Source organism: Ceratotherium simum, chromosome 40 (assembly GCF_057802395.1).
Source record: "Ceratotherium simum simum isolate JZ-2026a chromosome 40, ASM5780239v1, whole genome shotgun sequence".
NCBI classification, from domain to species: Eukaryota; Metazoa; Chordata; class Mammalia; order Perissodactyla; family Rhinocerotidae; genus Ceratotherium; species Ceratotherium simum.
Genome location: NC_141939.1, coordinates 1,563,303 through 1,590,977, shown reverse-complemented (window position 1 = coordinate 1,590,977; position 27,675 = coordinate 1,563,303). Strand labels below are relative to the sequence as shown.

At 39.2% G+C, this 27,675-nt stretch overlaps 1 protein-coding gene across 9 annotated transcripts in view; it reads right to left on the bottom strand.

Moving 5' to 3' along the window:
• Positions 1-1,975: 1,975 nt before the first annotated feature.
• The window catches only part of ANAPC1 (anaphase promoting complex subunit 1), a 102,582-nt gene continuing 76,882 nt past the window's right edge, over positions 1,976-27,675 (bottom strand). For 8 of the 9 annotated variants that reach the window (XM_087426105.1, XM_087426104.1, XM_004435789.3 and 5 more), the window contains 11 exons: positions 27,325-27,518; positions 22,595-22,681; positions 20,601-20,718; positions 19,555-19,632; positions 19,123-19,190; positions 17,964-18,102; positions 16,274-16,360; positions 14,952-15,047; positions 13,070-13,268; positions 7,482-7,616; positions 1,976-2,344 (listed from right to left, as the gene is read on the bottom strand). In XM_087426105.1, the coding sequence (XP_087282231.1) occupies positions 2,229-2,344; positions 7,482-7,616; positions 13,070-13,268; positions 14,952-15,047; positions 16,274-16,360; positions 17,964-18,102; positions 19,123-19,190; positions 19,555-19,632; positions 20,601-20,718; positions 22,595-22,681; positions 27,325-27,518 (1,317 nt within the window). In that variant the 3' untranslated portion in view covers positions 1,976-2,228. The remainder of the gene's footprint in view (positions 2,345-7,481; positions 7,617-13,069; positions 13,269-14,951; positions 15,048-16,273; positions 16,361-17,963; positions 18,103-19,122; positions 19,191-19,554; positions 19,633-20,600; positions 20,719-22,594; positions 22,682-27,324; positions 27,519-27,675) is intronic. The other variant, XM_087426110.1, reaches the window with a different exon arrangement.

Genomic DNA, 27,675 nt, shown 5'->3' with positions numbered 1-27,675 from the left:
CTCACAAAAGTGAAGACAGCAACAGTTGCCCAGATGCTGAGTTCTTTAAATCTTGATTCAAATGGAATTTCCATAATCTACCATTTTTTCCTTTTATTTTTAATTAGAAGAAAAACTATGTAAGTGTGAAGGGAAGAACATTTCACCCTCCCAGCGTTACCAAACCAGGTTCATTTTTGCCCGTTGCAGAAAGCCAACCACCAAGACGATGGGATTGCAGTGGAGAAAGGGTTTTAATCACAAGGCAGCCAAGTGAGGAAGCAGATAAACAAGTCTCAAATCCAACGCCTCAAAAATGGGGACTCGGGGATCTTTAGAGGTAGGGGGGGCAAGGTGGTCTGAAACGTGTAGATGGATGACTGGAGGTGAGGAAACGTGAGGTAACTGACAATCTGCGCAAGTGTGGTCAAACTTCATGCCTCTTCACAGGACACATGTTCACAAAATGGCAGTGGCCTCATGATCTGAGAGCGGAGTTTTAGCTCCTTGATGTCAAAAAGGTTATTTATTTAGCATTTGCAGAGGCCCAGTTGATGGGTTGATGGTCTCAACCAGCCTGAACTAGACAAGGGGTCCTAATTCCTGAAAAACAGCTCAAACGTCTATTACCATAGTGACCCAGGTGTCAGGGAGATGTTATCTCTAGGAACCTAGTTAGTTACTAGCTAACTAATCATCAATGGCTAACTGTGTACTGGTTTCCCCAGTCAGCCACATCTTGCCTGTGCTTCACACGCAGGAGCCAGTCCTTGAGGCAGGCGCACAGACAGAACACAGAGCATCCAGAGAGAACCACTCTGCCTCTAGATGCATGCCTTATAAATGCAAGACCCCTCTGCAGAAGCAAATGCCACGTGGGTTTTTGCCAAAATCTCAATGGAACATTTTTATTTGCTTTAAATTTTATTTTTAAAGCTAAACGCCATAATTCAGGATGTAGAAATGCGCAATCATTAGACGGATCTTGCAACTTGCACAGTTTTTGGTCCCACTGGCCATTCAGGAAGCACAGGGTATATGCGTCAGAAGCTGAACAGCAGGGAGCTTTCTTCCTCTTGTACTGAAAACTTAAAGCTACACACACCTTTATACACATCTTTCACCATCTACTCTAGAAACCCCTGACACAGAGGTACATTATCTACATCTTGGGTGGAAATTGACTATCTTTCATTTTAAAATAGAATTTCTGATGCCCTCTCTGTAGTGAAAATTTCATATTTTCTTTGTTTAGAGCAGGCTTCATGTTGGGTGATTCTTCATTAGGGTATAAATATCCTCCTTAAGGTGATCACTCTGTGAGCATCCCTGGCATTGTCACAGGAAGTCAAAACTTATTTTAGCCAGGATAATTGTGACATCTTTTCTGTTAGTGCTGTCAAGTTGATTCCAACTCCTAGCAACCCTGTGTCCAGCAGAGCTGACCCCGGCCCGGTCTTTTTGCGCCATCCTCTCACCTTGTGGCGCTCTATCAGACAATGCTCCACTGCTATTCATAGGGTTTTCACGGCCAATTTTTTCAGAAGTGGGTGGCCAGGTCCGTCTTCCTAGTCTGTCTTAGTCTGGAAGCTCCACTGAAATCTGTCCACCATGGGTGACCCTTCCGGTATTTGAATATCAGTAGCATAGCTTTCAGCATCACAGCAACAGGCAGCCACCACAGTATCACAACTGACAGATGGGTGGTGTGGTTCCCTGACTAGGAAACGAAGCAGGGCCATGGAGGTGAGAGAGCTGAATCTTAACCACTAGACCACCAGGGCTGGCTTGTGACACCTTAGGAAATGCTAAGAGCCCTTTTGTTGCTGCAGACAGTAAAACTTTATGACAGAGCTTCTTTAAAAACTTTGCATTTTTGAGCATAAAGTCACTTCACCCGAATAGCGACAGTCGAAAGACTAAAAACCGAATGTCCACCCCAGCCCCCACTGATCAATTCTCTGAAGCTCCAAACTGAAGCAATCATCGAGAGATCTGAAAACACACCAAAAAACTTTATTTACAAAAGTAAATTTTAACTCATTTTTATATATCACATAATGTTAATGCTGACAGCAACAGAGTCTCTGGAATATTTAAAACATTTAGATTTTAACATACATTGTGATTTGTGCAGCTCGTTTCCCCCTAGTTATATTATAAAACTTATAAATGTTTCTTTCGCCCGGTTGTTGGGTCACGTTCCTGTGCAGAAGTCACCTTTCAAGGTAGGCTCACCACCAGGCTGATCACATGACCATTGGCTGTGGACTTCCAAGAAGCAACGGAGCCAATCTCAGCAAAGCGCGCACTGGCATCTTCAGGTGTTTAAACTTGAAGAGGAGCTCAGCAAAGCTTGTGCTCCCTAAGAAATGGAACAAGGGAAAAGTCACATCTCTAGATAAGTTCAGCCATACAGCCTTTTTCAAGGAAGCTTCAGACACATAATCATATTTAAAGCTGGCATTCTTCCCTTTGAAAACAATTACCCAAAGAGAATATTTAAATTATGAATTTCCCTAATGCACTGTAAAATATGATTTGATATAAAATTTTAATTTATCCATTCTGTACTTCAGAAAGTGACCTCTAACTGTGAAACTATTAATATTGTTTAATTGTACATATTATTTAAATATAATAAATGTGCCTGTCTATCTTCAATTACCAAAATCTATGCACTTAATACTTTACCTAAAAAAAAGAACATAAGGTCAAAATGAGTAATAGAGAAGTTAATCTAATGCCCCTTCTTCCTCTAAGAAGCAATGGTTCTCAACCTTGGTCCCACAGAGATTGCGAAGTAATTCAGAGGGAGCCAGCCTGGACATCTGGAGTGTTGATAGCTGCCCAGGTGATTCTGATGTGCAGCCAAGGTCAAGAACCATTGCTGTAAAGGGAAGTCGGAAGTGTATTACCTAAAAATTCTATTAAGCATCATTTCCTGTGTGCCTCCATCCCCACCACACGCACTATCCACAGCTCCCTTTCCCCCGGCAGTCAACATAGAGACACATACGATCCCTATGACTCTCTGAGCCACAGCAAGCATCCTAGTAGCCGTGCAGACAGCAGAGAGGTACAGGTGGGTCATACGATTCCAGGAAGATGGACAGAGGAGAGTCTCATGACATGATCAAGTGGCTTTCCGATAAAGGCACAAATAACACAAAACAAGAGTTCCACTGATGCACAGAATATGAGGAAGAGAGCTACTTCTCCTAAGTGTTTCCTTTGATTGGGCTCTGCCAGTCAGCATGAAATACATGTGTTTAATAAGCTTCACCAGGAATTAGGACAAATTTCCTATTTAACTGTTACTCCCCAGAACTCCCCAGACCTCGCAAAATCCAACCACAGAGAACAAATACATACAAGAAGATATGAAAACACCTCCGACATTCTGATACACTCTGGAATCTAACAGACCATTTACATTGAGTGTGATGAGTGGTACAGTGGGTTTAAACGTGTCATCTTGCTATTTGTTTTCTATCTGCTTCATGTGTTCTCTGTCCCCCCTTTTCCTCTTTTTCTGCCACTTTAGGATTGAGTATTTTTGTGATTCTATTGTAGCTCACTTGTTGCTTATTAGTTCTAACTCTTTTTCTTATTTTAGTGACTGCTTTATGACCTATAGTATACATCTTGAATTTATCACCGATTGATTACCCTCAAGTGAGATCACACCGCTTCACGCAGAGCATAAGAGCCCTACAACAGTACTCCCATTTCTCCACTGCCGGCCTTTGAGCTGCTATTGTCATACACTTTACTTTCCTATTTTATAAACCCTGTAGTTCATTATCATTTTTATGCAGTCAATTGTCTTTAAAGATTACGAAAAAAACCTTGCATATTTACACACGTTAGCATTTCCAATGCTCTTCACTCCTTTGTGTAGATCCATATTTCCACCTGATATTCTTTTCCTTCTGCTTGAAGGACTTACTATAACATTTCCAAGGTCTGCTGGTGATGAATTCTTTCAGTTTTTGTATGTCTGAAAGAGGCTTTAGCTCACAATCCTTTTTTGAAAGATATTTTTGCTAAGTATAAAATTCTAACTAGACAGTTTTCTTTTCTTTGAGTTCTTTACAGAGTTACTCCACTAATTTATCACCTGCATTGTTTCCTACAAGAAATATGCTATGACTCTTATTTTTGTTTCTCTCTGTGTAACATGTCTTTTTCCTCTGGCTGCTTTTAAGACTTAATCACCAGTTTGGGGCAATTTAGTTATGATGAGACTTGATGTAATTTTCTTCCTGTTTCTTGGGCTTGGGATTCACTGAACTTCTTGAATTTACAGTTTTCATCAAATCTAAAAATTTTCCAGGCATTATTTCTCCAAATATTTCTTCTGTCCCCCTCATGTCTCTCTCTTCTTCAGGGACTCCAATCACATGTAAATTGGGTGCTTTAAGTCCCACAACTTACTTCATTTTTAATGCCCTGTTCCTTTTTTTAAAATTCTTTTTTTCTTTTTAAATTTCATTTTGGATAGTTTCTATTGCTATGTCTCCAAATTTATTAATTTTTATTATGCAATGTCTAATATGCCATTAATCCCATTCAGTGTATTTTTCATTTCAGACATTGTAGTTTTCATCTCCAAAACTTCAATTAGTCTTTTTATATCTTCTATGTCTCTTAATGTTTTGAAATATCAAATAGCATTATAATAATTGTTCTAACGTCCTTGTCTACTAATTCTAACATCTAATCTGGATCAGTTGTAATTGATTTTTCATCTCATTTTAGGTCATATTTTCCTGTTTCTTTGTATGCCAGATATTGTGAATTTTATTTTGTTAAGTGGTGGATATTTTGTATTTCTATATTCTTGAGCTTTGTTCTAGAATATAATTACATTACTTGAAAAACAGTTTGATTCTTGTGTGCTGTGCTTTTAAGATTTGTTAGGTAGGATCAGAATGCTCTTTAGTCTAGGGCTCAATATTTCCCATTACTGAGCCAAACCCTTCACAGTACTCGACCTAACGCTCCTTGAATTATGAAGTTGTGGGAATAGGCACTGTTTGAACCAACTGGTAATGCACCCTCTACTCCATTTAGAGAGCTCTTCCCTCAGCCTCAGATAATACCTTCACATGCATGTGTAATCACTAAGTACTCTTCTCACATTTGAGGGGGCTCTGGCATTCTATGTGTAGCTCTCTCCTCTGTGACACTCCATCTTGGAAACTCCAGCTCCTTTGTTCTCCCTGTATTCTCAGCTCTGTCACCTCAATTCAAGGAGCCTTCCAGCCTCTGCCTGGGTTCTCTCTCCTTACCCTAGTCTGAAAACTTCCTCAAGGCTGTAAGCCGGGGCAATCATAGGCTTTATCTCATTTGTCTCTCATCTCACAGGGATCATTGTTCTTCACTGCCTGATATACAATGTTTCAAACACCGTTGTTTCATACGCATTGTCCAGGTTTTTTTGCTTCAGGCAAGAGAGCAAATCAGATCCCTGTTACTCTATCCTGGCCAGAAAAGGAAGTCTATGCTTTAAATTTTTTTCCTCTTTTATTTTTATAGTTTGACTACTACGTGACTAGGTGTGATTTCTTTGAAATTTATACTGCTTAAGATTCACTGTAGGTTGATGTCCATCATCCATTTTTCAAAATTCTTAGCCTCTGTCTCTTCAAACATTGCTTCTATCTCACCTTCTCCCTCCTCTTATTCTGGGATCTCAACTACACGCATGTTTGACCTCTACACTGTGTTCCACATGTCTCATACTCTTTTCTGTATTTTCCATCCATTTTTTTCTCTATGCTTCAATCTGTTTACTGTCTACACACCTGTCTTCCAGTTCACTTATCTGCTATTTCTAATATGGTTTTTAATCCATATACTGCATTCTTAATTTCAATTATATTTTTCAGTTTAGAATTTTCATTTACCTCTTTCTTATTGATTCTAGATTTCTGGTGAAATTCTCTATCTTTTCCTCTATTTTCCTGGAAATATTAGTCATAGTCATCTTAAGTCCAAGTCTGATAACTCCAATATCTGGATCACATATAAGCATGTTTCTAATATCTTTTTTTCTTGTTATATCTTCTCATTTTTTATTCAACACTATTGAATATTGTGTGTTAGAAGTCGCAGAGATGCTGGGTATGTTTTCTTCCTCCTGAGAAGGTTGAGTCTTCTTCTGTCAGGTGGGCAGAACGCAAGCAGGTCTCCTTGACCCTGCTTTAGGCTAATACTAGGTTTTGCCCACTTCAGTTTTACCTTTACTCACAGAGCTTGGGCCCGCTAGGGCTTTACCTGAATGGCTGGATGCTTACCACAGCCACTTCACCTTGGCGAGCCTGGAACTCTACCCTTTCTTTCCTTTGCACGGTGCGATTGCTGAAATCTGCGCTCACACTTTTAGCTAGGTTTCTTCAGGTCTCATCCTGTGCACGTGGAGGTTAAGATTTGGTAAATGCCTCAAGTGAAAAGTGCATCCAGGTTTTTGAGTTATTATTCCTATTGCTCCCTCCTATCTGAGATTTTGCTCCACAAATTCCAGGCAGGCTCCCGGGCAATCATGAACCCAACCTCCGGCTCCTCTGTCCAGTAGGAGCACTGCTGCTGTCTGCTGGGGCTCTACTTCTCGTGCTGTGAAGCGGCAAATGCCTCCAGGGGAAAGCCGGAGTAAACACGCAGCTTCCTCACTGGGGCTCTCTTCTCTTAGGGACTGCTGCCCCTCAGTCAAGTCCTGCCAGCACGGCTGCTACCAATTCCTTTAAACAGTTGTTTTATGTCCAATATAAGCAATTCCATCATGGTCATAACTAGAAGTCTCTAGATAGTGCATTTTTATCTGAGGTTTTCAAAATAGCAATAAACTAGTAATGTCATTAAACTTTAGGTTTAAATGATTAAATGGAGCAATCTTTGCCCTTCTCAAAAATATTTTTTCTACTCTCAATTAAGGGGCAACGATTTGAAAGTGATATAAATAAATAACGGTGCTTAGAATTAATTATATTTTATTATTCAACTTATTGGACAAACTTTGTATCTGATTCCATATTCTGAAACATATAGTCAGGTGCTAATATTTTAAACTCTCTATTATAAAAACATTCAAACACATACAAAATTAGGTACCTGTTCATTTTAAAGCTTTATAATATTAATTAAGATAATGTGATTGAAAAAAACCCAAACTGAAAACCCATAAAATAAAATAATTTTAATAAAAATCAATCAACAGAAAGAATAATATGAACATTTAGTTTATTAGTATATTCTAGTATTTTGGGCTTTGTGAAGAAGAACTCATCCTTGTCTGAATATAAATAAAAGTTTATGCATGCATAAAGTTCATAGTTTTTTCTAAAAAAAGTTCTCAACAATAACACTCAAACAAGAATGAAAACAAAAACCTAACTAGAGAAAAATAGCTCACTAGAAATTCCTCCTACCAAGAAACTAAAAACATAAAGTCAGTCAGTAATACAAGCATTGAAGAGAGGATTTAGAAATACAATTACCTTCTAGTCCTATAGACGGCAGGTGCCGTGGTGCTGGCACTGAGTGGTAGACGAGGAAACAGGCCAGCATGCTTAGCTGAGATTCCTCAGGGGGCTGCCCACTGAGGTAGGCGTGCACACACACATCACCCCCAGCTGTGAGAGAAACACAAATGGAACAGAACCAACTGATTACAGAATTACAGACCCAAGAGGCATAAGGGATACCTTCTTTTTATTATTTTTCCACCAAGAACTCACTGAGCACTTACCAAACAGGTACCATGCTAGGCGTTAAGGCTGCTGTGGTAAAGCAGACAGAGTGCCTATCACTGAAGACTTCAGAGTGCCGTGGGGACAGAGAGGTTATACACACAATGACACACACGCACAATTACAAACTGTGCTGAGTGCTATAAGGTCGGGTGGTCACTGTGGTCGTCTCCCCAAACACCCACTCTGCCACTCTTCCTTCCAGCGTCGAACACTTGAGGGGCAACTTCAGCTCCAGGGCTGGAGCCTGATTAGTCTTGGCCAGAGGTTCTCACACTCTAACATGCATCAGAATCACCTAGAGGGCTGGCTAAAACACCAATGAGTGGGCCCACTCCCAGTCTCTGATTCAGTCGGTCTTGGGTGGGGCCAGAAGGACTGCACTTCCAACAAGCTCCCAGGTGCTGCTGCGGCTGCTGCTCCAGGGACCACACTTTGAGAAGCTGGTCTAGGGCCATCAAGGCAATCCCATTCCCCTGACACAGTGAAGCGTTCAGGGACAGGCAGATCTTTTTTTTTTTTTTTTTCCGTGAGGAAGATCAGCCCTGAGCCAACATCCATGCTAATCCCCCTCTTTTTGCTGAGGAAGACCGGCTCTGAGCTAACATCTATTGCCAATCCTCCTCCTTTTTATCCCCCAAACCCCCAGTAGATAGCTGTATGTCATAGCTGCACATCCTTCTAGTTGCTGCATGTGGGACGCGGCCTCAGCATGGCTGGAGAAGTGGTGCGTCAGTGCGCGCCCGGGATCTGAACCCGGGCCGCCAGCAGCAGAGTGCGCGCACTTAACCGCTAAGCCACCGGGCCGGCCCAGGGACAGGTAGATCTAAGCCACTCAATAAGAGACATTCTCTGCCACAGGGATTAACTGAGGAATGTGAATGAGTTCCAATTAAGCCAGAGATATAAGGAGATCCTTAACATGTTTGCTAGAGGCTTCTGGGAAACAGATTTCCCTCATTCTTATGGTGAAGCTCCTAAAAGCAACTCTATTCTTCCTCTGAAAAATGCTGAGCTTAAGGCAAGAAACTGTTACAGCCATTTTATTACCACGAGAAAAAAGCTCTCTGAGGATCAAGCCACAGCACAGAGTGTAACTGACAGAACTTCAGAGAAATGGAGCTGGAGCCACTGGAATAAGATGACCCTTAAGCTCACCTTACCTGTGGACTTCCAAATAATGTAAGCTTACACATGTCCTTATTGTTTAAGCCAGGGTGAGTCAGGCCCTGTTACTTCAAGACAAAGGCATTCTGATCAAGAGAAAAGCTGAGAGAGAGAGAAAGATGGCAGGAAAGCAATCTGAGGTAGTGTGGTCTTAGAAGGCCTACGAGGAAGGGGCATGTAAATTGAGGTTGCAAGGATGAATATGAGTTGGGCAGGCAAAGAATGAAGGGAAAAGGTTCTAGGGAGGGAAGCAGCATACCCCACAGTCCCGTGGTGAGAGGAAGCTCTGTGCTTTTGGGGAACTGGAAGGGGCCAGTGCGGCTAAAGGGGGGCTCATGAGGCGCAAGAGGTGTACAAAGAGGCTGGAGAGGGAGACGGGGGCCTCGCCAGTCACGCAGGGCCTGGGGACCACAGGACAAAGATCGTTTCACAATTGAGTCAGCAGCCTTTGAAAGGTTTGAAGCAGGAGTGTTAGAGTAGCTTACTCTTTAGAAGACCGTTCTGTCAGCTGAGTAGAGATGGTTAGAAGGGAGACGAGAATAAAAGGCAAGAAGGCTATTATCTCGGTTCAGACAAGAAATAACAGTGGTTTTGTTCTAGGGTAGAGGCATGATAAATAAATGGCAAGCAACAGGATATATTGGAGCACATGAGGAAGCCATTTGGGGTAAAACTAATTCAGCCTGAGTTTGTGTTTCCAAAAGGGCCTGTCGCCTACATTGTGTATCTGCTTTGCCATGTCCCAAAGAGAAGAGTAAATGCCTTTAAGATAAGGATGCAACTTCTCCCACAGTGGCATTTCCTTAAGGATAAGCATTTCTCCCTAGGCTATGATTTGATTGCTGTGCTCATCCTGTGACCACCCAACTTGAGACAACAGACCTGCCACCAGCCACATCCATCGAGACAGCAGACCTGCTACCCGCTGTGTCCATCAATAGCTATTCTGGCAGGGCAATCTGGCAGGGCGATCTTGTGGCTATTGTAAAAGGGACACTGTAATCATATGTGATACATGCTCTTTGACAGTATATAATACCTCTGTACACCCCACTTCTTTGGTGCCCTTCTTTCCTTCGGGAAGGAAGGCCCTGGGCTATGGTCCTCAAAAGTTGGCTCATAATAAACTCACCCCAATTTTGATTTACAGATTGATTATGGATTATTTATGTCGACAGGTAGTAAAATGTGGACAGATTCAAGAAATATTTAAGAATTAGGACTGAAAGAATGTGATAACGGATTGGCTACTGCAGAAGAGGGGAGAAGGGAAGGAGAGGAAGGAGCAAGGACAACTCCCAGAAGGGTCAGTGAAGGAATAACAGTGAAATAATGATGACTACTGAGAAAGATGGTCCGAGAGGTTAAAAAAAAAAAAAAAAGGAAAATGTGCTGTCACTGAAGTCACAGGCAGTCCATTTCAATAAGAATGAAGTAGTTAAAAGCCTCAATATGGCAGAGATAGCATGAGATGAAACTATCAAGAGTCCACTGAACATGACCATGAGGGTGCTGGTCTACCCAGAGGTGGAAACATCTGGGGTTGGCGAGGCAGCAGAAGGAGAGCAATAAACGAGGCAAGAAGAGACTCTGTATTAATAGCTTATGAAAGGAAAGAGAGCGCACAGCAGTTCAGTTTCTCTTCAATGACTTTCTCATGCCTACTGGCTTTTTGTTTCATTGATTTTCTCTATCATTTTTCTGTTTTCAATTTCATGGATTTCTGCTCTTATATGCTTTCTTTGGGTTTATTTTGCTTTTCTTTTTCTAGTTTCTTGAAGTAAGAACTTAGCGACTTGAGACCCTTCCTCTTTTATACTGTAATAAGCATTTAGTACTATAAATTTCCCTCTCCACACCACTTTAGGAGCAAGTGGTGTGGAGATTACACTACCAGATTTCAAACTTTATTCTAAACCTGCAGTAATTAAGACAGCGTAGTACTGGCATAAAGACAGACAAATAGATCAATGGTGCAGAATTGAGTCCAGAAACAGACTCACACTTAATCAGTCAACTGATTTTCAACAAAAGCCCCAAAGCAATTCAATGAGAACGAAAAGTCTCTTCCACAAATGGTCCTAGAACAACTGGATGTCTGTATTAAAAAAAAAAAGGACCTGAAGTCCCATCTCACACCACATAAAAGATTAATTTGAGATGAAGCATAGACCTAAATACAAAAGCTAAAACTATAAAGCTTCTAATAGAAAAATTTTTTAAATCTTCATGACCTGGAGTAGGAAAGATTTCTTAGACAGCACTCAGAAAGCAATAACCATAAAACAAATTAACAAATTAGACTTTATCAAAATTTAAAACTTCTGTTCATCAAAAAACACCCTTAAAAAATGAATAGGCAAGGCATAAAGTAGGATCAAATATTCGCAAAACATATCTCACACAGAACTCGTAGCCAGAATATGCAAAAACTCTTACAACTCAACAATCAAAAGACAATCAATTAAAAGAATTTAAAAAGGTTTAAACAGACACTTCAAAAAGGGTATATGCATAACAAATAAGCATATGAAAAGGTAGTTAACATCATTAGTCACTGGAAATGCAAATTAAAACTACAATGAGATACCAATACACACTCACTAAACTGTCTAAAATTAAACAATTGACGACGCCAAAAATTGCACTGCATTCCACTGCTGGTGGGAATGGAAAATGGCACAATTTGGAAAATAACTGAATGCGGCAATGGGTGACGGTACAGATGATACAAGAATGGCAGAATGTTGGTAACTATTGAAGCTGGCTTTACTATACTATTCTGTTTACTTTAAATTTTCCATAATAAAATATTAAAAAGTTAACAAAACCTTTTTAAGTTCTTAAACTTAAAACCCATCTTCTTTGTTCAAGATTAAAATCTAATTGAGGAGATATACACACAAAACACCTACACAATAGGATAAATCCAATGCATTTTCAGATTTAATGCCTGTAGTCTGGGTTATGGGTGAATTAGCGAGTGACTCTAAAAGTCCACACACGCACTTGTGATTTTACTAAGACACAAACATGAATGACCTTTTCCAAGGCTGAGCCCTAGGCTTTACATCTTCACTTACTTTATTGCTCTCCATCCCAAAGCCAACCGCTAGTACTTATGAGAGAGGAGACCATATACTTAAGAGTTTTAAAAAAAGTCATGGTTCTTCACTGGAAAATAAATACACAATTTTGGCAATCAGAGTGGCAAGTCAAATTGGAGGCAGATGGGATGCAGGTGTTAAACATAAATAACTGGGAGTTCGAAATTACTGTTTTCCATGTATATCCCTCACAATCTGGTTTATAATTTATTTTTTCAGAAATTTATTTCATAATATTCCAGGTAGATAGTTTTTAACTTAATTATATTCAAACTCTTAGGGTCTACTGATTACTAATAGCTTTAAAGAATCAAGAATTGTTACTACTAATACTACGAGGTCTAGTATTTGCCCAAGCAGGTTGCTGTCAGGTATGTTTCAGAAGCATTTGAACGAACTGAAAAGAATAAAAAGATCAAGGAGTTTACTAAAAACCAGTTTCGGCCATACATCACATACCAGACAGCTTTCCATAATCAAAAGGCCCCACCACTTGTCTCAGGTGAGGCAGAATTACTCCTACACTGTTGGCAGTAACTTCACAATTCTCCTGCAATCAGTCCCTACTCCCACTGACAGAAAGCCAGCTACATGATGTCCCAGGTTCTCCCTGACTCAGAGAGTTGGGAAAACAAGCATTCACTCAATAAGCACACATCAAGTTTTCAGCGTACATGGGGTAGAGGTATAAAAAAGGGAAGAAAACAGGTGCTGGCCTCAGGTAGGTGACAGGCCACACCCCTAAGAAACAGAAGACCGGGGCGCTGGAAAGAAAAGATGATCTGATGCTGCAGAAGATACAACAAGTTCTTAAATGTCAAGCAGTATTTAAAATGCTATATATATTCTTGCCACGATTTATAAAGCAGAGTTAAATATATTTTTTAAGGAAGTTGAAGTAGATAATCAGAGTCTAATTCACCTGACTGGAAACATTAAATCTACAGCCATTCTGGCTTATACTCAGATTTATCTTGCTTACCAATGAGAAAAAGTATTAAAACACAAAAGCCTGAGTCCCAGTGTGTCTTAACAGCACAAGGGGCACAAAGCCATTATTACCTTGCAGCCACTGGTCAAGGGTGTTATCAATAGTGCACTTGACGACAGGGAGGAATTCAGAGTTCATAAAGAGCCCTCGCTTAGGGTGGTTCTGCAGCCGCTCCTGATGGCTTCTGGAGCTGAAACACTCTAACACCAACTTTATCTGCCAAAGTTCAGATGTCTCAGACATTTCTCTTCTTCCTAGTCTTCTTACAGCCTTGAAGAGAAAAGAGGAACAGCCATCATTTAATGAAAGCCAAGCTGCTGTAACTGTCTCCTCCTCAGAGTTGTATACTAGAGTATTTTTTAAACGTGGTTCATCAGATCAATAAAGGGCAGCGGGGATCCCCTTCTGTTCTGATGCAGTCTGCCCCACAGAGGAGCCCTTTACTGGGTCACACGGCACTCTCTCGTGAATATGGTCTCCACATGAACAGCTTTCAGGTAAAGGCAAACGAGCTCCTTGGTTCAACGGCTCCAAAAGATGAAGACCAAATAGGTCTACCCTCACCTCCGGGAAACCCAGGTGGGGTACCTGGCTGGGACATGGCCGGCATCAGGCCAGGCATCCCAGGGGTCAGAAGGCAAAAAGAATACTATTGATAATACTGCTCTTGGAAACAATACTATTGATAATACTGCTCTTGACACCCATCTGCAAAGTTACCATGGCGGCCACCAGAGGGGATTTCTTCTATAGACATCTGCCCACGAGTGCAAAGGGGGAAAACGTGTTCAAAGTGTAAAAAGAGGAGAGCGCACTCTCAGCCAGCAACTGAAAAGCACAACTCATTACTGGGCTGCTGTACAGAAAGGCACTGTGAGAAGCAGTGCCAGTGTGGATACCACATATTCCTATTTTCTAATGAAAACAGGTGAATACCAGACAATAATTCTGGGAGGCATTCTGGGCCTCCTTGGTTATACTGTAACTCGCCTTTTAATTGAGAATGTCACTTAACACAGTGTGATTTCCAGGTTTTTGGGAATTATCCCCATACGTATATGGATTTTCCCACTCAGCTTTTCAGCAGAGCTTACTTTGCCATTAGATTATTTTGTTTGGCTTCAGACACTCAGTCCCAAATGCTTATCTGTTAACTCAATATATCACATTCACTTGAAGAGCTAGCTGTTTAAAATCATAGATGCTGGACCTCATCCCAGAAATTCTGATTCAGTAGATATGGAATGGGATTTGTATTTTTAAGAATCCCCAGATAAATTTTAGCCAAGTTAGAAAACCACTAGCTTAACATAACCACAAATTTGGGTCTCAAAGATACACTATTAAAAAGCTATTTGTATTATTAATAACCTGAAGTGAATAAATTGGTCTGATTCTTTAGGAAAGCTGTCAAGCATTATTTTCTGCATTACTCTTTTAAAACAGCAATAACACAAAAAAATTTAAAAATGAACTCCAGCTCCCTAAATCACTATATACTGATACTGTAACCTCTTGCAAGCTTAATCATCCAGGTATTATTGCACATCACTGCCATCACTAGGGCACTGTCTGTTCACTCACTGCTCACTTACATAGTCTCTTCTATGAGAAGGCTTTGTCAGGCGGGAGGCAAGAGACCACATGAGGACACTAGGGGAGAAGGGGAGGGAATGATCTCTTCCTCTCCTAGTCAGAGGAATAGGAAAGAAGGGGAGAATGGGAACCCTTAGAGTAAGATAGCCCCCCAAGGGGCACTCTTGTCATCATAAATGCCAAGTTTTTTTGATATGCATAGAGCTGTGAACTTTGATGGGTTTCATTTTTTGAATTTCTAAACGCAGATGAGAAACTGGGAAGATGGACACACAGGGACCCTTACCTCACTGTTCAGTATGTTATGAAATACAGGATAAATCTCATCAGAACTGCAACAGGTTTTCTGAATCATACCTGATCCATTGCTATGTATGCAGGCAACATCTCCGGGGTCTCTTGAGTAACACATTCATAAAGTACCGAAGAAAAGAGATCCAGAATTTCCTGTTTCTGTGGAAAATCAGAAGCTATTTGTAGCACATCAATGTACATTCCAAAATCAATTCAAGAAACAATTGTATAGCAACCACTATGGCCCATTCTTAAGCTCTGCAGTGATTTACATAAAAGGGTAAAACAGTTAGCTCTTTATAAAATCATAGCGCATGCAACACTAAACATCAATAAAATACAACCAAAATGAAGTCCCAAAGGACAGGAAAGGACATAAGTGCTGTGGAGGAAAGGAACGGATCAAGCTGGGGTAAAATGACAAGACAGAACATCACAGAGATATGCTGTGGCTGGGCTGGCAAGAGCAGGATCCAGAAAGCGAAGCCAGAATCCACAAAGAAGCAGGAGAGACACTGAGCAGAACAAGGATGGGGGAGGCAGCACAGCTGAGGTCGGCTGGTGTTAAGGGTAGGCACTGGCTTTCATCAGAGACCTGTGGCCTTGAGCGCGTGCCCAGCCTTTACCAGCTGTGTGATCTCGGGCGTGTGGCGTCTCCGAGCAGCAGTTTCCTCATCTGTAAACCCAGAATGATAAAGCACCTACCCTCAGGGTGAGAGTTCAATGAGAAAATTACATCAAGTCCTGAGCAGAGTGTCTGATATATAGTCAAGATTCAATAAATGGAGGGGGAAATTATTTCACTTTATCCTTGAAACAACATTGTAAGGTAGGTGCTATTATAATCTAGCTTTTAGAAATGAGGAAACTGCACTTTGAAGAGGTAGAAAATGTTCCCAAGGCCACACACAACTGTAGGCAACAGGGCATCTAATTCCTATATCCAGTCTTTGCCATCTGCAATGGTGGATTAAATCAGCAATCTGCTAGGAAACCTCCTGAAGAGAACAGCTTTACGACCCACAGAAAGAAGGGTTATAACATACAGAGGAAACAAAATTAATAAAATTATGTAAAAACAAAAGAGGGTAGTAAACATTGAAAACATAAATCAGTACAAGAATGGACATAAGAAAGTGTCCCCTATGAAAACTAGTGTCTTATAAATTTTAAGTTGTTTCTTCTATCAAGGTAGGAAGTTACTGAATTTAACAGTTTTAGACTATGAAAAATTTATATTTGCAAAGCAAAAGTCATCCAATGTGCCTCAGGCATGTTATCACTCTCAAAGACAGATACAGATATTACAGATTTTTTGGCAGTGTCCACAGACAGAAATAATAACAATTCTAGCCTTGGAACTGAGCAAACCATATAGCATATACCTGACCCATGTTCACAGTTGGTTTACAGAAATAGTCAGCAAATGACAGAAGTGCTGGGTCAGAAGTGAAAGCTGAAATCGTTTCAGGCTAAAAAATAAACACACAACAACAAATGTAAGTGAGATGATAAAGATTATTTTCTTAACCGCTCAAATTGTAACGTATGCAGTTGTAAGAAATCGCACTTTGTTTGACACAATGTTCCCACAAAACAAAAATTCTGTCAAAATCACAAAGACAGAAAGTAGAATGGTGGTTGACAGGGGCTGGCCAGAAGGAGGAATAGGGAGTTGTTTAATGGGTATGAAGGTTCAGTTTTGCAAGACGTAAAGAGTTCTGGAGATGGATGGTGGTGATGGTTGCATAACAATATGAATGTACTTAATACCACTGAACTGTACACTTAAAAAGGGTTAAGATAGTATATTTGATGTTATGTGTATTTCACTACAATAAAAAAAAATTGGAAAAAAAAAAGAATATCACTCAAGGTTCAAGACTGAAAATGGAATATGAAGGTATTACCATTTTCCATTGATGTTTATATTTTACTTCTGAACTCCCAGCAGGCAGGAAATTGAGATGTCTTAATTTTTATATGCTTTCCCCATTCGAACTCAAGTTAGAACTAATCTATTTTCTTTACAAATCGGATTAGGGTCTTTAAGATGGGCTCTAATTTATATAAGAAGCAACAGTGCTAATTTAAGCTAAACTTTGTCTAAAAATCCTTCAAAAGTATTTCACAGACAACCTATCGAGTACTGCCAAACAAAAGTTACTGACGTCAACCACATCTATTTAAACCCTGGGAACTATTATAAAGGCTCAGTCATAAGTAACTGACCTAAAATGAAATGTGAGTTGAATTAAAATAAACTGCTGTCTCCTTAACTTTGAAAAACAAAGAATGCCAACTCAGTCCTCCGGCTGCCACTTAGCTAGTCCATCTGCCACATTTTTGCTCTATGTAACTATCCTTAGGGGTCCTGGCTACTTTAGACTGCTTCTCAATGTACCTTCAGTAAGAACATTTGCTCATCGAATTCCTCAAAACCGGAGTTAAATTCAGAAATTTTAATGGTAGATTATGGAGCACATTTCTAGTGTTAGAAACTTGAGTTTTAGAATGTAGAGCAAAATATGTACAAACCTCTAAGAGAATGAGCTTGTTTCGTATACTCTTTTAACTATTTATTCATTCTAAACACTATTGTATTAGCAGTCAAATACTATGAGAATAAAGCAAACTAATAAAGCTAAATCTGTCATAATTTTATCCTAAGATTTAAACAACAAATAGAGATTTAAAAATGGAACTAGTAAGTGCTACCTTGCAAAAATCTTTTTATATTTTTGCCAAGAATTAAATAAATCTTGACAGATTTGAGGCTTTATAAGTAAAATTATTAAACTAAATATTTTGATGACATTAAGATACATTGTGACTATCTCTGCCACTAAATGTAAATCATCCTTAGAGTCCTGGCAAATGCCCCATATTTTATTATGGTTGCCACATATAACAGCAGACTCAAGGTCAACCAGTCTTTACAATCTGCAGCAATGAGAGGGAGCAGATCCATCTAACGGTACCATAAATGTTATCAAAGAAGTATGTGTTTTGGGTGGGCTAGTGAGATTTGGAACTATTCCCTCTTGTCCTTCAGTTTTTACCAATCAATACTACCTTGAAAGCCCGAGCTTCAGAGTTCCTATTAGCAACAGTCTGAGCCAACAAACTTTGCCACCCCATTGGATCTTCCTTGTAGGAGAGCTGACCTGCTCTGAGCTTAACATATAAAACTCCATCCTTGGAAAGGATTGACCTGAAAGAACACAAGAATAAATTTACATGAGATATTATTGGCAGCTCTTGGCTGGAAATGTAGTGTTGCCCATACCATGTTCATATGAGATGAAGTCTTTACCATTTTCCACTAAGGTACATGATTATTTACTGTGTCTAAAATTAAATTAGTCCCTATGAGAAAGCCAAAATAAAGTTTTGCTTTTCTTTGGTGTCTAGATTCATGCAACTTATTAAACAAGAAGGCAGTCTGACTGTGTCCTCAAGGGAGAGCTTCAAAGGCAGTATTTTATCTAACACTTCTTCATATTCCCTCTATCCCCTAGCACTATGCATAAGACACTGGAGGTACTAAAGACCTATTGATTGGTTTGCAGCAGAAAGAATATGATGCTGCAAATCTAAAGACAGAACAAAACAGAAAATAGCTATTATATAGATAGTTTGGGGGAAATATAAATTAGGACTAAACTAAAAAAACTTTTACAAGCTTGTTAAACTTTCTGGAAATTTAAAGACTTACTTTACATACCACCTAAAGTATAAAATTAACACTCTCTGTTCATTAAAGTAATTACTTGCATATGACTATTTCTACCCAAAAGCAATCTACCATAATTTTAATTTAATGAGAAGAGCAAGAGAATGGTAAAGAGATGCAACAGAAGATGTGATCTGACAAACATCAATAGTTATCAAGTTCCCTTTGTGGACATACACATCACCCCTATTTTCTTAAACTAAATCTTTTTTTATTGCTCCAACAGACAATTCCATTACTGTCTCAACTTAAGAAACTTCAAGTTTCTCAGTGAATAAATACAAATATTTAGGGTCTGATTTCTAAATTAAAACTTTCATTTTCTAATACAAACTTGTTTCAAAGATATAGACCACTTTATTCAATATATACTCTACATATTGTCCTGAATGAGATCGAAGGATGACAAGGACCATTCTAGATAATAATCTATAATTTATACCTTCCATATACTTCTCTTCAATTCACACATACATCTGAGAAATTCAATATACTTACTTCAAGTGTTGTGTTCCCTTGCTTAAATCTATGAGCAGTTCCCAGTATCGTGGGCCTTTAACTTTAATCTGCCAAGATAAACGTAAATACAGTCAATCCAATGCTGAAAAAGTGCTAGTCTGGCAAAACGAAACCCCTGCTTCTCAGAGGATTTAAGAATAACTAGGCTGGAAAGAGACATCAAGAGGTTAACAAGCTTCATTTCCAGACGAAAATGTATGTGAATCATGTTCTGAGGCCATCTAACCTATCAGTAAAGATCTCCAAGTAAAGACCTTCTCTACTCCTCGTGACAGTTCCTTCTGGGGCTGCTTTCCTATTTCCTAAAAAACACTGAGAAAGCATAGGCTTTTATTTAGCTATCTTTAATGCTATGCTGTTGTAGCTGAATTTATCCCTTGGACAGATCTCCCTAAATCATATCCAACGTACCTGCTTTAAAAGGTGGAGCTCTGGAAGAAGGGTAGGAGCCATCAATTCTTCTTTGGTTTGTTCATACCACTGAGTGCCCTTTACAAATGTAAAAGAACAGCCACAGTTCACTATGTAATTAGGGGAAGCTACAGAGAAGAAACATCTCCACTCTACACTTCTCCTTTCCCGCAGTTTGTACACAGACTGTCAAATGGCATAAAATCCTCTCTGATACCCAAAATCTTAAAGGGGTGAAGTCTACAATCCTTTGTGGGCCTGTATCACCTTCTATCACTTCGAGTCTTGCACTTCACGTGCCATCAGCACGGAAGATCTGCACTTTTGAGGCCTCTGGGTTTTTGCAATCTTGTCTTTCCTGTTGGGAATGTGCACTCAGCTGGTAAATCTCAGCCCGAACACTGTATCTACCTCCACAACCTTCCAAACACCCACAGCTGGATGGGAGCACTTCTCCTCTGCTCCCCCTGCATTCCATACATACTTCCAATTATCACACTCTATTCTTACTGCATCCATGCCTGGCTCCCCAATAGATACAAGTTCCTTAAGGAATATGACAAGTTCATCCCATTTTTGTATCCCAGAGATTAGCACAGTTTTGATACATAGAAGGTACTTAATAAATTTCTGAATGAAGGAAGGATACATGACTTGTAATCTATTTGTGCATCTAAATCAAGATCTCTCATCAAATACACAATCTTGGGCTTGAAAGAACTCTGCTAACAAATCTCAGAATAGTTCTAACTCAATTCACTTGTTAGAACACTACTAACAGCCATGTAAAGTTAACAGGGTCATTTTCAAACTCTCAAGCTCTAAGGACAAAAGAGCAGCTGTTGATCTCTAAACTATTATACCCACAGACTTAAACGAGCCTGAATGGTTTGCCAGGAGGTACAGGAACTTTGGAAGCTTCGATTGTTATGAGAGTTCAACTCACTACTGTCATCTTTTAAAGGACAACACTTTCGAAATATTTTGACCTGCAAAGATGGATGAGCGGTAATAAAATTACAAAAAAATGATAGGGGGAAAGTTACCTTATAGGTAACTTCTAAGAGGGCATAGCAGGGTGTGTTTGTATCCACATCCACAGGCACCAGAAGCCTTGGTTCTGCAGCCAGCACATACAGGTGCCGGAGAGCCTGGAGATGGTACCTGTACACAGAAAACACAGAGAGGAGGTAACAAAGAGTTGACAACAGCATGAGCTCTACAACCTGCTGTTGCCTACAAACTGAACCAAGACAGAACCTAGAGCAGTATCTTCCAATGACAGCAACCCTAAAGGAAGATGATGAGATTCAATTAAAAGGTAATGGAGAAATTCTCTTTTAAAAAATTATAGGGGCTGGCCCAGTGGCGTAGTGGTTAAGTTCGTGTGCTCTGTTTCTGGCAGCCCGAGGTTCGGATCTAGGGCGCAGACCTACACACTACTTGTCAAGCCACACTGTGGCAGGCATCTCACATAAAGTAGAGGAAGATGGGCACAGATGTCGGCCCAGGGTCAATCTTCCTCAGCAAAAAAAAGGAAGATTGGCAATAGGTGTTAGCTCAGGGCTGATCTTACACACACACACACTATACATACATACATACATACAAAAAATATATAGACACATGATCCTTGACCCAAGAATTCTTTACTTGAGTTTTCACAGTCAAAGCTCTTCTACATATATATACACACCCAAAATAGAATACATCAAAAATTAATGGGTGAGATTATGACAATATTTTTCTCTCTTTGTGATTTTCTGAGTTTTCAAAATTTTTTTAAAAATTTAAAATTTATATTTTAGAATTTAAACACACGAAAAAGGTTTTACATTTTAAGATCCTACAAAATAATAAGATGAGACTTCAAATTTTTTTAGTTATAGCCATAGCCTCCCTCTTTCCACCCAAATCTATCCACTCCTATAAATCTATTAGACATAGAATCAATCAAGGCAGGAAAAAAAGCAATATTTATCAGTTACATAAAGGTTCTTGGTGCTTATTGCCAAACTGCTTTGTTTAAAATAGCTAACCAACTGATCCACTGACCAGCAATATATGAGTGTGGCTCCATTGTACCCTAACGAATAACTGACATTTAACAACTCAAAAAATCTTTTCTAAATTGACAAGCAAGGGACCACATGTCAGAGCTGTATTGATTTAACATGAATATTCTTATGCTCCACCTATCTTCAGACTTTGGACTAGAGATCAGGCTACTTTTGTAAAACAGTTATCTTTTTTTTATTAATATTATTTTAAACTACATTACACTCTAGTTTAAAATGATGGCTTAGTTACTACAATGAGTGCTCCATCCCTTGATCCTTCTCTGGGCAGATCAGTTGAGCAGACTGGTCATCTCAGATGTCATTGGGATATAAGGAGTTATTTTCTTCCCTTCCTCCATGAGCAGTAGGGATGCGCTATTCCTGAAACTTCTAGGGAAACTGATGTGTTTGTGGTTCTTTCTGCTTGAAAATGCAGAGCTTTTGTATTATCAGACTGCTTCTACATGTCTGAGGTTCTAATGCTCACTGCCACTTCTAAATTGTCTTTATTTTTTGCTGCATTTTGCTTTTCTTGTCCCTTCTACGTCATTTATACAAAACTTCTCGACATTCATGTAAAAAGAAATTCATATAGACACTGCCACTAATCTGACAGATTCCTCTCTTTGAATTAAACAATCGTAACACAAAATGTATTGTCTGCAGCTTCTCTTGGCTACTATCCTTTGCTTGATGGATTTTTCCCTAAAGATAATCTTGTTTGGCCTACTTCTGGGTTTAGAGCAGTTCTACTGATTGGAGAATGGTGGAAGACTGATCAGTCACCCGGCGTCCGAAGTTCTCTTCTGGTCTAACACTTTGTGAGAGAAACTTTTTAAAAGATTCAGCCAGGAAAATAACAAAATTCAAGAAGAGAATAAAGCTAATTTGGAAATGAGCCCATGGAACCAAAATACAATCAAATCACCCTTTAAAGAACCTAAGAAAGATCACGTTGAGGACAGAATCACTCGACTCACCGGTTGTCAGTGCTGTGAGCTGGGAAGTGTGGGTAAAGGGCACACAGGAGAGCAGCAATGGAAGAGTTTGATGTGCTCAAAGAGTACCTGCAAAATAAATTCGGGAGGGATAGACGTGTTTAATTACACTGCGCAAACTTTCAAGGCATTCTTAAGAATCCAGAAATTAGGATACTGAGGCACAGCACACTGATGGAACACCTTGATAAATACAAGGGTGTCAAAGCTGTGAATGTTTCACCTTTCAGTTAGTTCTTAAGCCATTTTAAAATCACCTACTATTTAAAACAGAAGCAATATCCCACAAATGTTAAATTTTAAAACTTGAATTAATAAGCAAAGTTTTAATCTAAAATAACATAGTAGTGAGGACTATGAGTGCAATCCTAGAGATTATAGATATTGAAAAAGTCATGTATAAAGTATGCCACCTTCTCCAGTTTTATATATAACTATTCATAGAATTACGAACTTTACTTTTAAAAATACAAGTTTTTTACTAAGCATCTCAAACATTTTTTTCCATTTCTCTAAAGCATGAGCATTTCCTTAGAATGATGCACTAAGTGAAAAAGGCACAAGTTATCATTAAAAAGTTACAATGAATGTATAAACAATTATTCCTCAAAATATAAGTACTTTTTTTATCATCAATATAATAAACATTTTATAGAGACCCATTCTCTTAGTAAAGTGAAATCTTTTGAAATTTTCCTTAAATTATTATTATTTTTTGTGTGTTTGTGAGGAAGATCGGCCCTGAGCTAACATCTGCCAATCCTCCTCTTTTTTTGCTGAGGAAGACTGGCCCTGGGCTAACATCCATGCCCATCTTCCTCTACTTTATATGGGACGCGGCCACAGCATGGCTTGACAAGAGGTGCATCAGTGCGCCCCCGGGATCTGAACCAGCGAACCCCGGGCCGCCGCAGCGGAGCGCGCACACTTAACCGCTTGTGCCACCGGGGCGGCCCCTTTCCTTAAATTACTTGTTGTTGTTAGTGCCATGGAGTCCACTCCGACTCCTAGCGACCTTGTGTACAGTGGAGTAGAACCCTGCCCGGGTCTTTTTAAACCGTCCTCCCAGCTTCTGGTGCTGTATCAGACAACGTTCCGCTATTATTTACAGAGTTTTTGTGGCCAATTTTTTTGGAACCAGGTGGCCAGGTCCTCTTCCTAGTCTGTCTAGTCTGGAAGCTCCACTGAAGCCTGTCCACCATGGCTGACTCTGCCGATATTTGAAACACCGGTGGCATAGCTTTCAGCATCACAGCAACATGCAGTCGCCACAGTATGACAGCCGACGGACAGGCGGTGTGGTTCCCTGACTGGGAAATGAACCCAGGCTGCAGCGGTGAGAGTGTGGAATCTTAACCACTAGACCACCAGGGTTGGCTTCAATTATTTTACTCTTGCTCAAATTCAGCATGGCAAACAGGTAGATCAGTCTAAAGTTCTAGAGTTTTTCTCACAAATATTTGAAATAAAGATGGTACCGGACATCACAAAAAACCAATGTTGTAGCTATTCAATATACATATATATTTTATTATAGACATACACGTACACATCCCCAAATCTCTTTCCTAGTCTATCGTTTTTAATAATTATGGTATCAAGTAAGAACTTAGCATTTATCACACACACACACATATCTAATGAACTAGGAGAAAGAGATATCAAAATTTAAGGAAATACATCTACTTTGACATGTGCATAGACTAGGACATTTCTCTTTACCATTTTGATAAAACCAAAATCCAAAGATATATGTTAAATGTTAATGTTAGAAATTATCAGACAAAACATAAGGGTGTAGCTGCGCTATGAGAAATTTAATGCTGTCACAGAGTGCACACGACTATTTAAGAGCAGAAATCACCAGAGAAGCAGCAGCAGAGCGGGAGAAAAGCTGCATGTGAAAGAAGAGCAGGTGCAGGTCATACAGCAACGAAACATCAGACTAAGAGAATAAAATAAACGTAGAAGCTTATCTTGAAAGGAAAATAAATTTTAAAACATCATAAAATAAGAATTTTCATAGTAATATTTCTTTAACCATTCTTTTTGTTTTGAGGAAGATCGGCCCTGAGCTAACATCTACGCCAATCCTCCTCTTTTTGCTGAGGAAGACCGGCCCTGGGCTAACATCTGTGTCCCGTCTTCCTCCACTTTATATGGGGACGTCGCCACAGCATGGCCTGACAAGCGGTGCGTCAGTGTGCACCCGGGATCCGAACCCGGGCCACCAGCAGCGGAGTGCACACACTTAACCGCGGCGCCACGGGGCTGGCCCCACTTCAACCATTCTTAATGCTAAATAATTAAAGAAAGAACAATTCTACAAAACCCGTTAAAAGGGAATGCACACCTTTCTGATAATCTTTACTTCTTGTACTTCTGGAAAGGTAAGTTCCAGTGTTTAACTCAGGCTCAAAGACGAGGGGAAAATAAACCTACATGACTTGTAGAAATTGTACCAGTTGACCAAGGTCACATATACTAGAACTAAATAAATGAAGGGATACACCATATTCACACATTAAAGACGCAATATTGTAACAGATTTCAATTCCTCCCAGACTGATGTATAGACTCAATGCAATTCCAATCAAAATTTTATCAGGTTATTTTGTGTGGAAAATCACAAATGAACTCCAATATTTATATGAAAATGCAAAGAGCCAAGAACAGAAAAACACTTTTGAAAAAGAAATCCCAGTTTTGAGGATTTACTCTACCGGATATATCATGACTATTATAAAATTACAGTAATTAAGACAGCATGGTATTGGTGCAAGTATAGAGAAATAGATCAATTGAACATAATAGCCCAGAAACAGACACATGCATACGGATACTTCCTTTATAACAAAGGTGGTACTGCAGAACAGTGGAGAAAAGATAAACTTTTCAATAACAGTGGGGCATCAATTGAGGAAAAAACATACAGAAAAATAAGTCCCAGGTAGATTTTAAATACAAATGTGAATGGAAAAACTAAAAAACTTCTAGAAGATAAATAGGAGAATATCTTTATTTGGGAGGGGTAAGGAAATACTCATTAGAAGGACAAAAAAGTACAAACCATAAAAGAAAAATATTAATAATTCTGTCCATCAAAAGACACCATTAAGAGAGTTAAAAGGTCAGCCACAGAGTAGGAGGAGAAAACTACAACACACAAAACTGACAAAGGTCTCGGGATCATGATAAACCAATATGGAACAGTCAAATTAATAGAAACAGAAAATAGAACAGTTGTTGCCAGGGACTGAGGGAAGAGGGAAATGAGGAGTTGGGTACAGAGTTTCAGCTTTGCAAGATAAAAAAATTCTGGAGATTGGTTGCACAACAATGTGAACATACTTAATATACTGAACTGTACATTTAAAAATGGTTAAGATACTGAACTGTACATTTAAAAATGGTTAAGATGGTAAATTTTATGTGTATTTTACTACAAATAAAAATTAAAAAATAAATCAATAAACCAATATGAAAATGGGTTGCAAGAGATTTGGACATCACAAAAGGAGATTTCCAGTTGGCCATTAAAGACACAGAAAGGTGCTAAATATCATTATTCAGGGAAATGGAAATTAAAACCACAATGAGATACTACTACCAGATGGCTAAAATTAAGTTTAACAATAACAAATGTTGACAAGGATGGGGAGTAACTGGAATGTCATAAAACACTGATGGCATTATCTACCAAAGTTTAATATACACATACACCCTATGACCCAATTCCACACATCGATCTATACACAACAAAATCAAAGACATGTACAAGAATATTCATAACACTATTATTCATAATAACCCCAAACTAGAAATGACAAACACACCCATCAATAGCAGAGTAGATCAATAACTGTATAACCACACGATGGAATTCAATAGCACTGAAACATGAAAAAACCACTGCTACATGCAACATGGATGAATCTCACAAACACAATGTTGAGCAAAAGAAGACAGGTACAAAAGGATTCACAGTGTATGATTCCATTTGAATTTCAAAACTGGCAAAATGAATCTAAGGTATTAGAAGACAAAACAGTGGTTATCTTTGGATAGAAGTAAGGTAATAGTGATTGGGAGGGGCACAGCAGGGCTGGAGACAGCTGGTCTGAGTTATATCTTGACCTACATGGTACCAAAGAGATTTTCACATTGTAGATAGTTCATTGAGGTATGCTCTTAGGATTTGTACACTTTTCCATATGTGTATTTTTATTCAATAAAGACCATTAAAAGCCAGGGAAGTCTTACAAAAGGATCAAGTGGTCAGGAATGATAGATGCTGGAAAGAGTAAGACAGTTGGAAACTAAGAAAATTTCATGGCATTTGGTGACTGACGGTGTTCATGACCTTTATGAGAAAGCAGTTTAGTAGAAGGGTAAAATTACCACACAGTGGGAAACAAGAGGTAGTGTACTGAAGACGTGAGTACAGACTCCTCCGAGAAATGCAGAGAGAGGAATGCAGAGAGAGGATGATAACTCTACTAAGTAGGACACAAATTGATGGTTAAACTATAAAAAAGCCCCTTTAAAGCCTAAGAATGTCCCTAGATAAGCCAACAGCAAGTCAGAATCGAAAATTTTCATGCATCTTCAAAATCAAAATAAGTCACTCTTACAGATCTTGCTCATGAGATCTTTCCATTGAGAAAAAATAAAAAAAAAATATATATATATATATATATATACACACTTACCTTCCTCCTCCCAAAAACAGAAGTCCAAGGGCCATGTGATGGGCTAAGTGGAAACCATAGTTCATTTCACCGCCTGTTTTCATGTGCAAGAAGCGACAAAGCTGCAAAACCTTTAGGTTCCCCGAGCCAGCCATGACCATGGCAAGAGACAGCAGCACCACACTCAGGCAGGTCTCTAGGTTGTAAGGACCTGTCTGGAAACGCGAAAAGAGGACATACTACAGCTGTTGTGTTACATTTCTTTATTATCAAAACTAAACTGGCCATTAGACCACAAATGTTTATAACTTTACAAAATCTGTAAAAACAAATAATTTCCCTGATTATGAAATTAAGTTCAATGTAGAAAAT